The 16,816-nt window shown below is 37.3% G+C and overlaps 1 protein-coding gene across 5 annotated transcripts in view; it reads right to left on the reverse strand.

Moving 5' to 3' along the window:
* The window catches only part of LOC103732335 (sodium channel protein type 2 subunit alpha), a 157,384-nt gene that overhangs the window by 7,587 nt on the left and 132,981 nt on the right, over positions 1 to 16,816 (reverse strand). For all 5 annotated transcript variants that reach the window (XM_008830901.2, XM_008830900.1, XM_008830903.1 and 2 more), the window contains 5 exons: positions 14,586 to 14,708; positions 12,875 to 13,156; positions 9,522 to 9,575; positions 5,570 to 5,707; positions 5,162 to 5,266 (listed from right to left, as the gene is read on the reverse strand). In XM_008830901.2, coding sequence (XP_008829123.1) covers positions 5,162 to 5,266; positions 5,570 to 5,707; positions 9,522 to 9,575; positions 12,875 to 13,156; positions 14,586 to 14,708 — 702 coding nt within the window. The remainder of the gene's footprint in view (positions 1 to 5,161; positions 5,267 to 5,569; positions 5,708 to 9,521; positions 9,576 to 12,874; positions 13,157 to 14,585; positions 14,709 to 16,816) is intronic.

The following is a 16,816-nucleotide window of genomic DNA, read 5'->3' on the forward strand; positions in this document are numbered from 1 at the left end:
TTTGTGATACTATATTAAGATTAATTTTCTTAGTTTTGATAACTTATTTGTAGTTACATAACATGTCTTTCCTTCATACAGATAAATCCATACATAGATTATATGGAGTAACTTTTGTAAGAATAAAATTATTATTATTGTCTTAAACTGTGTGTTTCTATGTGTATGTACACTTGAGTGCTGGTGCCCATGGATGCCAGTCAGGTGAATTGCTTGATATGGGTGCTGGGAACTGAACTTGAGTTTTTGTAGGAGTTGTACATGCTCTTAACTGATGAGGCACCTCTCCAGCCCCAAGAATAAAATTATTTTCAGAGGTTTGTTTCAGAATTTACAGAGTCCACCTTTGTCCTAATTGATCTGAATCTTATTGGCTTTATATCTTGCTTATGAAAGTAGGTTCGCACTTGGAAGCTAGTTCTCATCAAGAGACGGTCATGTTCCATTTTGCTTGTATCTACTATTTCTGACCCTCTAGAGCTCAGGCCTTGATTTGACTGTTTTGGGGTCTCTCTGTCTTTTGAACTAGAATGACTGATGCCCTGCTTCCTATACCTTAATAGCTTGCTTTCCCAGAACTTCACACTTTTGCTGACCTGCATTTTCCATTGTAATGTTTTGCCCTCTCCCTGTTTCAAAGTTTCATCAATTCCTTTAAAATTTTTGGGACATCAAACAGCACCTCTTCTATTCTGTTTGTCTCTTTCTCTGAATATATATTTGGCTGGTTGACTAGACAGGACTTCCATTTCTTCAGGTGGTACCTTCCTCCCATCACCTCTTTCCACTAAATTCTAATTCCAGTTCCAACTCCCCTTCTTCTTTATGCTCCCTTTATCTCTACCACTCTTAGTAAACTACATAGATTCTCTCCTCTCATTTTAGCTTGTTCGTCTGTCCTCTCTCTTAGTGTAGGCACCATCCCTTCTGTGTCTGGTGAATAACAGCTTTAAATGCTAAGTATGCCATGCTCTCAGAAAACATTGTTCTTTCAGCCATCCTAAAAGTTAGGACATTATATTGCAGATAGCTTTAGTTTACTCTCTCTTTGTTGCTTTGGAAGTTCTTTATATATATAAAATTTTCTATTTTTATTTTATGAGTATGTGTGTACTACCTGCATGTAGGTAAGTGCACCCGTATCATGCAATGCCTGCAGAGGACAGAAGAAACCGTGGGATCCCCTTGAAACCAGAGTTACGGACAGTTGTTAGCTGCTACGTGGGTGCTGGGATTCAAACCTGGGTCTTCTGCAAGAACAGCCAGTGTTCTTAACCCCTGAGCCATCTCTCTAGCCCCATGTTTTGGAAGTTCTTTAAGGCCAATCAATGCCATTTCCCCCACCGATATAGGCCCTGGGGTTTAGTAAGTTCAGACTCTCTTAGAAGTAGAAACTGATGTTAATTTTCCTATCAGCACGATTGAGACAAAGCCCCTCAGATTTCTTGCGGATGTTGTGTTTGGATGGATTCTTCAGTGTGAATGCCAATCCTGAGTCACTGCTTGTCATTTCCAATTTAAATCTTAGGTGTGGGAAATGCTGGAGGGAGCTGTACAGCTCTGAGGGCCTTGCCTACTAAAGAACATTTTCTCCGAGTTCATCTTGGTCTCAAGCACTAATCAGCAACCCTCTGTCTTTATTTTTTTTTCCCAGGATAATTCCAAATCCACAGAAATTTTCCATTCTTTTATCTACTATTTTTTTTTAAATATCAAAGTCAGTTAGTGTTAAGAGATTCATCAATGAACTTCATTATTTCATATTGTTTGGATTTCCACACTCTTCATTTGTCACTCATAATTCATTAGAAGTCTTGGTTCCTTTTCTTCTCTAATTCTAACCTAAATGGTTACATCCTTGGTTCACATCCTGTGCCACTCACTCTGTATTTATTCTCTGTCTGTTCCACACTGTCCTTTCCAGAACATATTTTGCTGTGCTCAAACTTCAACTCTCAGTCTTATGAAACCTTTGTTTTACCCCTGTCTTGTTACCCCACCTTCACCTACTTTTGGTTGCTAAATTCTATAAACTAGCACCCACCTCACATGTCCCATATAACATTCTATGCCTCCAAATGGCACAGTAACAACTCACCATTTCTGTTCTTATCCTTATTTCCTATGCTCAATTAATGGACCCTTTTTAATTTCACTTTGGCCACAGTGCCCAAATCCATCCATTTCCCCTCTGGTTCTGCTACCTATGGTTTCTGAAATAACTCCAAAGTTTATCTGTAGTGCAATACCTCTGTATCTGTCAAACTTGTTGAATCATTATAAAACCCAAACAAACTGGGTCCCATTAAACACTTTCTAGTTTTCTTAAGATGCAGACAGTTCATGTAAAGACTGGCCCATTCAAACCCATGCATTCTCAACATGACCTGGAAGAAGGCCCAGTCTCTGTGCTCGATGTGGCCTCCTACATCAGGGCTTTGACTGTACAAGGCTCTTCTCATCCTATGTTGCCTATTGATACTTCCTCATTCTTCTTCAACGCCCAGTAATACATTACTACAATAAAGTCTTCCCTGATAATCAATTTACTCTCCCCTATCAGCACCCACAGCTTCTGTTCCTTCTTGGAAACTTTTATTTTGTTATGATTATTTGACTGAGCGCTGATCAATGTTTAATTCCAAATGCCTAGCCTAGAACATCATACATAGTGTTAATGAATGGATGAATGGATTGTATCAGGTTAATCTCTGATTTGCACAGTTATCACTAATAATTTTGTTAAATACCCTGTTCTACCTAGGCAAATTTATATGCCATTTGGTATGAATAGTATGAATAGTCTCTCTCTCTCTCTCTCCTCTTTTCTATGTTTAAATTTTTTGGGATTTTCATACAGGATAATTTGATGGTATTTAGCTCCTCTCCTCCATCCACACCTCCCCCCACTGCTCCCCACCCAATTCAATGTACTCCATTATATATAATGTGGCCTATAGTACCTGATTTGTGTCTCTACATGTCCTTGAGCATGGCTTTATCCACTGGAACCTGATCAACCTACCAAGAGTCCCATTCCTGTAAGAGATTGTCTCTCCCTGTCCCAGCAGCCATCAGTTGCTAAAAGTTCCTTAGGTTGAGTTTGGGTTTCTTACCCACTTCCCCATGTCTATGCTGGGATTTTATCTTGTATGAACTTACACGGGACTTGTGCATGCTGTCACCATTGCTGTGAGTTCATATGTGTAACTGACCAGCTGTCTGGAAAACTCTGTTTCCTTGTGGTCATCTATCATCTCTGGCTATTACAATCTTTCCACCCCCTTTTCTGTAATTAATAATCCCTGAGCCTTGGGAGGCAGAGGTATGAAATAGCTGTCCAATCTCAGCCTCTCTCTTTTTAAAAAAATGTTTCTTGGTGGTTGGAGACACGGCTCGGCAGTTAAGAGCACTGGCTGTTCTTGCAGAAGACCCCGGTTCAAATCCAAGCACCCACATGATGGCTAACTACCATCCCCAACTCTAGTTCCAGGGACTCTGATGCCCTCTTCTGTTCTCCACAGGTACTGCTCGGCGTGGGTGCACTTACACACATGCAGGCATAACACCCATACACATAAAATAAAATAAATAAAAAATGTTTCTCAAGAATGTATATGCATAGATACATGCATATGTATATATGTGCATTTGAAATATATTCTAATCAGCCTTACTCCCTTGCTTTTTGCCTCTATCATTTGTGGTGACCAAGTCTTCATGCTCAAGATATTTCTCTGTTTTAATTAATGTTCAAAAGTGGAACTGCACTTCAAAGTTCATATGACTTCTATTCTGACAATCCTAAAATCTTTATTCTGGATTTGGATACCTCACAAAACCTAAATCTGAGATTCCATATGCTTTTTTATAAGACTCCAATTTATATTATCAAAATTGATGATTTTACAGAACATGAGCACTTTAGATCTTCTGTTCTTTACACACCATCACTTTCTTCTTAAATTCTAGAGCTGCCTCATTCCACTGAGTTTCCTTATGGAGCCATACAGCTCTGGAGTTCCAGTTCTGTTGGCATGACGCTGATGACAGACCTGCTTTCCTGTGTATAGGAAGCCTCATTCTCTTATTTGTGGCCCTGTGTTCTGCTCTTTAGCATCTTCTGGGTTAAGCACTCTCACATCTCCCTTTCTGCAGTCCATTCTGCTGCCCTCACAGCTACTGTATTTATATTGTTTAATTAAGACAAACCTCCTCAAACTTGAGTCCACTACTCAGTAATTCAAATACATCGCTCTTCTCCCCTACAATGCTTGTTGTGAAGCTTTAGAATATAATTTTATTACCCAGGGACTACTACTTCTGCTTCCATTTATGTAAATTGTGCTGTTTCTCAAAGACTGGGCACAAATTTTATTATCTTTGTCTTTTGTCCAATATAGCTTTCCACTTTCTTAGAATCATTGGCAGATTTTCTGACTGTGGCTAGCTCTATACTTTCAGCAATGGATTCATGAAATCAAGAATCCTGGGAAATGCCAATTGGCCTTAAAGTGTATGCACCAAATAGGAAGGGTCCTGAGACTTATTATCCGAGTTATTCTTTCAGAACTGAGAGGAGAACTGAAGGACTGTCCTGAGAATTCTTAAACAGAACCAGCAGTCATTGGCAAATGTGGAACTGGAAGAAGCAGAAAGGTCTTAAACACATGGCATTGTCCATTTCGGGGCAAGAGAGTAGGGGGAAGATGAAATGTGGTTACTCTGAAGAGCAGAAGAAAAACTTTGTAAATGTGTTTCATTAATGATTCCATTGAATTTGTTGATCTGGTCAAACAGTGGTCTACCTGAGATGTGCCAATCAATCTGTAGGGCAGTCACAGTCACAGAGCATCCACTATGTCCACATGGCATATGTAAACATTTGTAATTTCTTTTTTGCATTAAAATATCTCTTCAATGACACCAATTCTCTGTGATCTACAAGTATTTAAGACCAAAAAATAATTGCATCTACTTTATATACTTATATAAAATATATTATGTATTAAAAAATTTTGACACATGATGTGCATATAACATACAAATATTCAGGCTATCAAGGCTAGCTAGTCAGAATGTTAACTTAGGGTTGCAAATTCAGAAAAACACTACTTTCTGAAATTTTGGCTCTGGAACTGATAAAATATTCCATTCTTACAGCAGGCCGAGGTATGGGCTTTTGTGGTTTCTTTGAACCCAGCTTTTTCATTGCATTGTAGTATTTCTTCTGTTCTTCTGTCATAAAGATGTCTTGACCTCCAAAGTAAAGAAAGGAAGGCAACAGTTGTTAAAACCATGATCTTTACTAGCTGTGAAATCCACCTTAAAGCTCACAAGAAGGCTGACTTTCCTAATGCTTCTGACCACATTCCTGGAAATCTACACAGTCAAGATATAAATTAAGTCATGGCAGGCAGATCCACACCCTGGGGCCATCCAAGCACTCTATCTCAATTATAAATGACCTGAAACCTTATGACTCACTAAGTATCAAAATAATTTCTCAGTTTTTTAAATTTTCTTCTTTGGCAACTGTGCTTCAAAGAAGAAGTTTGAATACACTTATCTTCTTTTTCTGTTGGTTGAAGTTATCTATGATGACACCAATGAACAGATTGAGAGTGAAGAATGAGCCAAAGATGATGAAGATGACAAAGTAAAGGTACATGTACAGGTTGTCTTCATATTTGGGCTGCAATTCTACCTACAAAAAACGAAGAGTGGCAGTCATTAGACTTAGCAGCTCCACAAAAAGCACATCAGTGAACTTTCAAATCTCTAAGTATCATCACTGCAATAAACAGAAAACAAATATTGAACAGAATTTAGGGACCTCCAAACCTAACATATTTATTGACTCTTGCAGGATGGTTCCATTCACTGACCTGATATAATGAAATCATTCATACGAAAGTCTAGATAATCACAACAGTTGCACCAAATAAACTCCTGGATTGTGAATGCTCTTTTCCTTAGTAAGCCAAGATCCCAATGCAGCATGAAAGGAAGGATTCCCTTTCCCCATAGGAGAGGCCTGTGCCTCATCACTCTACTTTAAAATGTTTAATATTTACTTTCTCTGCCTAGTTCCCTCATGTGTGAAATGGAAATACTGGAATCTATACTTTTTAGGGTACCTGTGAACATTAAATATATTAATATATAAAAGTGCCTAAGGAAGAGCTAGGCTACTAGTGACTGCTGAGTATGTAAGGTTTAATACAGCATACACAATTCCTAGGTAGGCTAGAAACAGTGTTTTGTGTGTACATATAAGTACCTTGTAGGATCCTTCCTTCCTGAAAATGGACATTGACCCACTCTATTCAGTGGACACTGTTTGTATTACAATGACTTAAAGGTCTTGTCAAGAACTTTAAGGAAAGTGACTGATAGTTGGATCTTTGGCTGAGTGTACCAGTCTCTCAGGACACTCAACAACTTAATTAACCAATCACTCATGATAAAGAGTAGAGATTATGATTTATTGCATCATGAAGCCAGTTTAGAGGATCATAAGTAAGATATTTGTAATGAAAATGATTAAGTAGAAAACATTGAAGCTATTGTAAAACTAGCTATTATTTGATGATCACTTGCCATTATTTATATGTGTGCATAACAAAGTAAAGTGAAATTTCAAACCTTTCAAAATTAAATAAAAACGTTATAGTGGAATTTTAACATGTAACTTTACAGTGTACTACAAAGATGAAACATGCAACCCAAGACCTTGTCAGTACCTCAGAAATCCTAGTGTACCCTTCCCCAGCTTAACTTCACCACCACTGGCAGCAATGACACCACCCTCATTCTTACGGTAGTTACCTCTTCCATTTCTCTACCGTTAATTGCATATGTTGAACAGTTGTTCATTTCACATCACTGTTTAAACAAATTGTGATATGCGTCTGGTTTGCTCTACTGCATTCATCCACCCATCACTGTGTATTTATTTGATTTGTTCACTGCTATCATTTTTGAGTTCCAATTTTTGTCATTTCAAAAATTTTATGTTTACTCTTGTACATAGACTATCTTATACATTTGTACAGGTGTACAAATTTATAAAGAATATATTGTAGCAGGGCGTGGTGGTGCACACCTTTAATCCCAGCACTTGGGAGGCGGAAGCAGGCAGATATCTGTGAGTTCAAGGCCAGTCTGGTCTACATAACAAGTTCCAGGTCAACTGGTGCTAGAGGGAGACCCTGTCTCAAAAAGACAGAAAAAGATAAAAGCATATATGCTGCAGAAAGCAGATAATTTTATTTAGTGTGTATGTGTATGTGTGTTTGTGTGTATATGTGTGTATGTGTGTGTATTGTGTATGTGTGTATTGTGTATGTGTGTATGTGTGTGTATATACGGGTGTGTGTATGTGTGTATAGGTGTGTGTGTATTGTGTATGTGTGTGTATGTGTGTGTATATATGTGTGTGTGTGTGTGTGTGGGTGTGTGTGTGTGCCAGGAAACCATTCTCTTCTTCCACCAAGTGGGTCTGATAATTGAACTCAGACCATCAGGCTTGGCAGCAAGTACTTTTACTTGCTGGTGAGCATCTCACTAGCCCCAGCTATTTTATGCTTTAAAAATGCATTTTATTTATTACTTTTATTTTATGCATATTAGTGTATTGCCTGCATGTATGTAAGTACACCTGTGTCATGCAATGCCTGTGGAGGTCAGAAGATGGTGTTGGATTCCCCTGGAACTGGAGTTATGGATGGTTGTTTGCTGCAATGTGGGTGCTGGGAACTGAACCCAGGTCCTCAGTAAGAGCAGCCAGTGCTCTTAACTGCTAAGCCAGTTCTCCTGTCCTAGCCCCAATTGTTATTTTTTTTCTGATGTTTTTTGTTTGTTTTTAATTAAAAAAATTCTTTTTAGAAGAAGCCTTTCATCCCATTTACCCCTTCCCTCCTCTTTTGTCTCAGCCAGTGTGAAGCTTGAGTCCTTACTGTTTTTATTCTTGGGACATTTGAAGTTATCAGACATTTTAATGCTGATAATTTGGTAGGTGTGTAGGTAATGTTTCACTTTGGTTTAAATGTGTGTTTCTATGATGACTAATGAAAGTAAAAGCCAGAAACGTTTCCTTGTAACTTGAATGGCCAGTTGGATTTCATCTTCCGTAATATGCTGAAGTGTGAGGGGTTGTGTAGCAGACAATTTCTGCTAGACTAGTAAGGAAGAAACTGAAAGCAAATTCTATACCTTATGGGGTGTTGATAAAGGCAGAAATAACTGTACAAATTAACCAAAGGCATACAGAATTGGTTAGAGTTCAAAAAATTTCTACCTTTGAACATGTTAAGCCTTTCTGCTTCAGTAGTACCAAGCACATAAGACTACTATATAGAATTAAATGAGATAATGTAAGATAGCCTTAGTGTCTTGAGCAGTGATAAGAAATTATTATTATTAATTATTATTATTATTACTCAGAAAAGGCTCATAGGTAAGATTCCTGATAAAATACATGACTTTTAGAATTCTCTGCGTCTGATGCTCTCTGTGTCTCCTTCTGTATGTTTTTATGAGCTTAGAAAAACAGAAATTTTTCATTCACAGAGCTAATTGTTGATACAAGGGGAATACGATTTTGAGAGTAATCACAGTGCTCTAAGAAACCAGAAATCAATCTCTTTCCAAAATATGACTTCTTCCTTTGATAGACTATGTGAAATTTCCAAAAATTGCAGAAAAAGCTGTGTTTGTGAGCTAGACTGTGAACACCCCTGCTTCCATCAAAAAATTTCACCTCCCAGAGGGAACGCTGTTAAGTTTCGGGCTTGCTTATTTGGTTTCCTGTGCCCCTCACTGCAGTCACTCCATTTCTCCTACTGGAAGAAATGTAGCAGGTGCAGAGATGTCCTGAGGATCTCTACTCACAAGCAGCCAGGACTGTCAGATCCCAAAATAAACATCTCATTTAGCAAATATAAGCAATAAATCGAAGTATCACGGGCCATGCTTACTAGAAAAGACACATGAGAAAAATTCACAATGAGGAGAAAAACTTTCTAATTAAAATTTGAAGGTATCTCCAACACTGTTCAACTTCAATTTTCTTGTGACTAATTATTCTTAATAAGGTTACCATTAGACTTGTTATAGGTTAAGGGATTTCAAATTTGCAACTGAAGACTGGCTCCCTACCAACAAATCTCTTAAAAAATTTATTTATATTTATTTTCTTTTATGTATATGTGTGTGCCTGAGTGTATGTATCACAATGTGCAAGTACCAAAGTGGTTGTGAGCTGCCTGATGTGGGTGCTAGGACCCAAACTTGGGTTCTCTGTAAGAACAGGAAGTTCCTGTAACCACTGAGCCATCTCTTCAGCCATCCAAAGATAATTTAAAAAAAAAATAAAGATAAAAATTTTATTTTGGTAGAATAAGTGTACTCTGTAAGTTGATTCATAGTTATTACTATTTTTTTGCCATCACCAACTTTCGATACTTTGTTTATATTCATCTGATCAAATTAAACAACCCCACCCCCAATGGACTTACATTTCTTGAGTCAACAGCTGCATACATGATATCCATCCATCCCTTAAATGTGGCCTGTTAAAAAGTAAAAATATTTATGTTTCCTCTATTTAAAAATCTTAGAAAATAAATTACCAGAGTAAAATTACAGCAACAACAACAAAAACCTAGCAGAAAGTATTCTGAATGTTTTCACCAAAAAAGTGAGAAATGTTTGTGGGGACAGCTACACCTCCATGAACGTCTGAGTGAACATCACAGTGTTTACATGATACACACATCACATGGTACATCCTAAATATGAACAATATTTATGTGTCAATATAAAAGAAAAAACATGAGCAATTAACCAAGATTTATCTAAATACATTTACATAAAATAATTTTTCCTTAGCAGGGTGTGGTGGCGCATGCCCTTAATCCCAGCACTCAGGAGGCAGAAACATGCGGATCTCTGTGAGTTCAAGGTCAGCCTGGTCTACATAGTGAGTTCCAGGGAGACCCTGTCTAAAAAAGACCCAAAAGAGAAAAAATGTTTTTCTTTAAATTGTGTGGACAATGTTTTATAATATATGCGTTATTCATTTTTATGTTTTATAATGGATTTATTTGCATATTTAACATTTATAATTAAATCATGATCTACTTTAGCAGTACATGATCATAAAAGCCACTTCAGCAGCCTTTGGGTCTGATACGATTATAAGACTATAACATGAAATTAAAAGAAAGGATTTCAGATATAGCACTAGAGTTTCAACAGTATGCTGCAAAAATTAGATCTTACTACTTGTTTTTCCACTTATTCTTTTCTGAATGGTGTGATTGCCATCATCAATCATGAGAATTATTCTTGAAAATCTCTTAAAGTTGAACAGACTATCTTGAGGTAATTGTTCTATATAAAGAATCAGTTTCTTAATTGAAAAAAATACATCCAACTGCAATGTACATCTGGAGAGATGGATCAGTGGTTAAGAGCACTCTTGTGGAGGACCCAGGTTCAGTTTCCAGCACCCTCATGATGGCTAACAACTGTCTGCACCTCCAGTTCCATGGGATCTGATGCCCTCTTCTGATCTCCATGGGCCTTGCATCACTCGGGTACACCTACATACATACATGCAATACACTCATACACATAAAATAAAATAAATACATAAAAACAAATATTTGTGTTCTATTGTATGAGCATAGTAATCCTAAAAATAAAAGTACTATATTTGTTCACTTCCTTAGTGCACAGGCTTTGATGATCTCTGGATGTAGTGCTGGGGACTGTGAGCCTGGATTACTTGAGGACGCAGGTGGATGTAATATGCTGTAGTCCGATGAGGTGAACTAAATCAGTTCTTAAGACCTTATAGTAGCTGTAATTGCTGTGATAGGAAGGTTGTTATTTATAAGAGGAATATTCCTGTCTGAAAAGCAGGAAGGGAACATGGGAGAAATGAGGTGAGGGTATGAGGCAGGGGCATTGGCTATGGAACTGGTGAAGTCTTGGTGGGTAAGACTTGGCAAGAGTTGAAGCATTGTTTGGCACTTGAGAAGGAGCATAAGCATATTTCTCTTCCCTTCCACACTCGTACTCTCCTGCGACAACCAACACCTCTTCTTTGCTCCAACTAGGGATGCAGAAAACACTAAGAGCTTAAGTAGAAATGCCAGAAACAAAGAACTTGTGCTGGGCTGCCTAATGTATAGTCTGGGAGACTATAAATTGTGTTGAGTCAATTTAGTGCAGAATGGCAGCAATGGCAGAAGAAGCAATCCAAGAGGAAGAACACCAGATGAAACTCAGAAAGAAGTATTTTACTTTATCTTTTTATATAGTTCATTGCAGGTGTGTAGTGTTCCTAAAAGGTCTATATATTTCTGTTTTGTTTCAATTTTATGTTTTTGAATTGACATTTGAAAATATATTCATGTTGTAGAATGTGTTTTGAAATATGTATATGTTGTAGAATGGGTAATTGACATATGCATTACCTCACTTTGTGTGTGTGTTGAAAACACTTGAAATATATTTAGTGGTTTTCAGGTATACAATACATTGTTGTTAGAGCCAGGCGTGGTGGCGCACATCTTTAATCCCAGCACTGGGAGGCAGAGGCAGGCAGATCTCTGTGAGTTCAAGGCCAGCCTGGTCTACATAGTGAGTTCTGGGACAGCTGGGGCTACAGGGAGACCTTGTCTCAAAAAGCCCCCCAAAACCCCAAAACAAACAAAGAAACAAACAACAACAACAAAACAATACATTGTTTTTTAGTTACAGTTGCCCTGCTATACACTTCAGCTCTGAAGTTAATTGTCCTGTTAACTGCTATGTGTCTGTTTGCAACATCTCTCCTACCTGCAGCTCCTGGCAGCTGCCATTCTACACTCTGCTTCTATGAGTTCAGTTCTTTTTAGATTCAAAATGAGTAAGAACATGTAGATTGTGTCTCTCTCTATCTGGTTTATTAGTGCTCAATGCCCACCAGATTCATCTGTCTTGTAAGTGACAAGATTCCTTCCTTCCTTCTTCTCTTCCTCCCTCCCTCCCTCCCTCCCTTCCTTTTATTGTGTATGTGTATATGTGTGATGTGTGCGTATGATGTGTTTGAGTAAGCATGTGTCTCAGCGTGTATGTTAAGGTCAGAGAACAACTTTCAGAAGTTGCTTCTTTCCTTCCACATTGGTGAGGCAGAGTTGATCGTGTTTCCTCTGTGGTGCCTACTCTAGGCTAGCTAACCCATGGGCTTCTGGGTGATCATCTTGTCAATGCCTCCCATCTTGCCAGAGGAATGCTGGGATTACAAATGTGTTTCTCCACATCCAGCTTCTTACATAGGTTCTGGAGATTGAACTCAGGTTGTTAGTCTTGTGCAGCAAGTGCTTTTACTCTCGAGTCATCTCGTTGACCTGGTTTTGTTTTAAGGATGAGTATCATTCCATATCCATGCCACATTTTCTTTATAAATTCATCCACTGATAGACACTTAGATTGATTTCATAGTTAATAGTCAAGAATGATGCTGCAGTTGAAATCAATAAATTTCCATGTGTGTGAAAACGGTATGTGAAAAGATGGGCGTGCACATGTCATTTTCATATATGGAGTCCACATTTCCTTTAGACATACACTCAGTACCAGACTCACTGGATCACATGGTAACTCTTTTATCCTGTTTTGAGGCATCTCCTTAGTTGTTTTCTTCTGGCTTACTGACTTACATTCCTACTAACAGCATGTCAAGGGTTCTTGCTAACTCTTGTAACCTTCCTCTCTTTGATGACAGTCATTCTAGCAGCTCTGAAGTGATATCTCATTGTGAAGAATAACCTTAGACTCATTTTAATTATACATCACAAGGAAGAAAGAGGATACTTACTACTTGAAGCAGAGAAAGATATCCAAGTCCCACATTGTCAAAGTTTACTTTCACATTTTTCCACCTGGCCGTCTGATTGCTCTCTATAAGAGCCTTGCACTCACTGTAGTTGTTGACCACACTCACATCAAACATCTCTCCAGTAGTATAGTTGATACAATGGTAGAACTTGCCAGCAAAGAGATTCACTCCCATGATACTGAATATGAGCCAAAAGATCAGGCAGACCAGAAGTACATTCATTATGGAGGGAATGGCTCCTAGAAGAGCATTTACAACAACCTAACACAGGAGAAGGGAAAAATAAGGGAAAACCCAAGTATTCATTTTCACTTACTTTTAAGCACTATCAGAAAATAATGGTCACGTACAGAAAAAAAATATATCTATCATCAAAGTTGACTATTGGGTAGAAATATCCAATAGCTCAAACTAAGAATTTTAAAATTATAACTCAGAATATAAAATGAATTTTACATTGTGGAATATTTTCCTTGGAGGTAAGCACGTAAACGTAACAGATTTTCATCAAGGAATGGAGTTCATTAAATTCACAAATAAGTAAGGCCACATATAATGACATGAATTTATAAGTAAGATCACCACAATTTACTACCCAAATTGAGAGGCGAAGAGAACCCCCGGGACTAAGGATGCAGTGGCAGAGCACTTGTCGACATGATGCAGTTCATTGGCAGAGCACTTGTCTGTTATGCACATAGTATGGGATCTGATCCCTAAAGCTAGCCAAGGGGGTGGATGTATGGGCGATGAACGTAAAATGTGAAAAGTATTCTAGTACTGAAAGTTTGATACACTTTGTTTATTAAACTTACTACTGTAAAAACAGTGATCTTAAATTGATAAAGAGAAAAAAGTTCAACAGTGAGCCATTCTTTTCTATGCAATCATACATAGAAACACGCACTCAAATGCAGACAAACAGCATTCATCTAGGCTTGTGTTTATAACCTGATGAAGTTTAAGGAACTATTTTCTTTCCTGTTTTTGCTTTTTGGTTTGTTTGTTTTGTTTTGTTTTGAGATAGGGTGTCACTCTGTAGCTCAGGTTGGCCTGAAACTGATTATTGTAGTTCTGGCTGAGTGCATTCCCATCTATTAGCTTTTTAAAACACGGATACCATGGAGACAGAGCAGTCATTTTCTAGGTGGTATGGATATGTAGTTTTAAGCTTTTGCACCAGGGGATGACAAAAGTCGGCATAACTTCTTGTTCCTGTGTATCACCTTTCTAAGGGAGTATTAGATTTCCACAACTGACCTACTTTTTAGACACCCCAGTCTATGTTTGAAAACTAAAAGGCCAGATTCACACTTCAAAAGGCTCAAAGAACATTATAAAGAGTGGTGAAGAAATGATGAGTCATGGCTGGGAAGTTTTAAATTACATCAGCTAAGATTGCCTGAACCTTTATAAACAGCAGGAGGAGAGTAAGTCTTGATTCATATTAGCAACCCCTGAAACACGATGGATATTTGGCTAGTGAAAATGCAGTGAATTAGGAACACAAGGTATCATTCTGTGAATGTGTCTAATCGTGTTATATATTATGAACGTCAAATAAATATTTTTGATTGGTTGGTTATCTGAATGTGAATGGAGAAGACTCAGACTCTGTGTAGAAACTTCTACAAGGTTTCAGGTTGTTCTTGATTACAATTCCAGCAGATTCTAACACATTTGATCTTACCCTCATGCCTTCAAACCGGGACAAGGCTCTTAGTGGCCTTAGAGCTCTGAGTGTTCTCAGGGATTTGATGGCACCAAGTTCTGAGTAGCCTAAGGCATTTGCAGTTAAACTGACCAATGACACCTGTACAGAAAAGAGAATAAAGTTTTAAAAAATTTACTGACAAATCTCTATGCAGCTCAAGCTTGCTCTGCACAACAAACCAGTAGTTCTCAAACTTTGATGAGTTTCCAAATTACCCAGGGACTTGTTAAAAACCCCCATAGCTGACAGTGTTTGATTGAGTATTTTTAGAGAAAGGTTTGAGAATTTACACTTCCTTAAATTCCCTGGTAAGGCCAACAGTACTGATTCGTGGATCACATTTTGAGAATTATCATTAGTTAGAGCATAAAATTTGTGAACTAAAAACAAGAAAAGTTGAAACTTTATATCACTGAAAAATTATAAGGATGCTGTTTTCTTTACTCATTTATACAGATTATTAATGCTGTTGATAAAAATCATAAAATATCAGCTAAAAAAATAAAATAAAAAGCTTTCCTAAGTATCACTAAAATATCTGATTACATTTGAGAACTGATAGAGAATTCATTAATGTTATATAAACCCAGAGACAATATACTGTTCTAAAGTACAGCAGAATTTGAAAAACAGATAAAAATAAATAAATAAAAAACATAATTTTAAAAGTATGGTGTTTATAAATATTTGAAAAATATTTTTAAAGATAGATAAGTGAAGCAAATAGAATTTTTTAAAGATAAAAATGAGTTTATTTAAACTAATTTTAAATGTGCAAACTGAAAGTAAAACCTCTGAATTTATAGGCAAAAAATAGATATAAAATTTTCTCTTTAGTGCTTTGTCTAGTTTCCCTGAACTCTGAAGTTGTAGGCTTACAAAGTCTCCTCTTCACACATAGTTGAAAAAAAAACTTGACAGAGTTATCCTGAACTGTTAAACTTTCTGAATATGCTGGGCATGGTGACATACACCTTTAGTCCCAGCACTTGGGAGGCAGAGGCAGGCAGATGTCTGTGAGACCTAAATAAATAGATAAATAAATAAATAAATAAATTAATTAAATTAAATTAAATTTTAAAAAAGGACTGTGACTATAAGGCAGGAGGATCTATAGTACTTTACCTTACCTGAAAAAGACCCCAAAAGATACAGAAAGAAAAAGTCAGAAAGATAAAATAATTCTGAACGGGGCAGAATGGTCAGATGATAAAAGAAGTGGTGAACTATGCCATTTTCTGTAACATGTTTGGCTCTGCTGGAAAAGGAGGTACATATTCTCTTCTTGGGACACTATAGCAATACTCTAACATCCTCCAGTTTTAAAATAATCCCTTTGCTGGTCTATCATTTTCACCCTATCAACTTCTCTCCCTAAAAGAGCAACCTGGTCTCCTCCTTTAAGGACCACTTGTTTCTTGTACTATTTCTGGCTTCAGGCATCAGTGTTGGCACGTATCCGTGCCCCTCCCTCATCTGAACATATTGTTATTCTCATCCCTCAAACTCCACTCACACTTTACATCTCTCAAGATATCTTTTCTCAAGTGGAGCCGCTGAATTCATATTTGTCCTTACTGGTCAATTTGAAGTTTCTTTAGGGCCAGAAAAGTGACATTTACATTTGTAGCTCCATAAGAAAATAGATGGTCAGAAAGCATATTTGTTTTAAAACAAAGTATCAACTAGTTTGACATACAATCATAATAGTATTCTTAAATCTAAAAGAGTAGATACCAGAGTATCTTAGGCAATATGAGTGTAAGCTGCAAGAAAATTTTATTCAATGAACTTCTTTATATTTAATTTATGCTGACTTAATAACTTTATCCTTGCTAATATATATTAAATATTAGATATTGTTTATAGTCTTTTTCTATTTCAAGATTTCTAATATATGGGGTGGAGAGATGGCTCAGTAGTTAAGAGTTCTTGATGCTCTTGCAGAAGACCTGGGTTCAAATCCCAGCACTGATGTGGTGGCTAACAACCATCTGTAACTCCAGTCCTGGGGGATCCAACACCCTCTTAATATATAATTCTGCATGTACTGTTTACATGTTACATATAGGAATAAAATTGCCCTGTATTTTATTATTATTATTATTAATTTTTGGTCTTTTTGAGACAGAGTCTCCCTGTAGCCCCAGCTGTCCTGGAACTCACTATGTAGACCAGGCTGGCCTTGAACTCACAGAGATCCACCT

The sequence above is a fragment of the Nannospalax galili genome, unplaced genomic scaffold (genome assembly GCF_000622305.1).
Source record: "Nannospalax galili isolate Female #2095 unplaced genomic scaffold, S.galili_v1.0 scaffold514, whole genome shotgun sequence".
NCBI classification, from domain to species: domain Eukaryota; kingdom Metazoa; phylum Chordata; class Mammalia; order Rodentia; family Spalacidae; genus Nannospalax; species Nannospalax galili.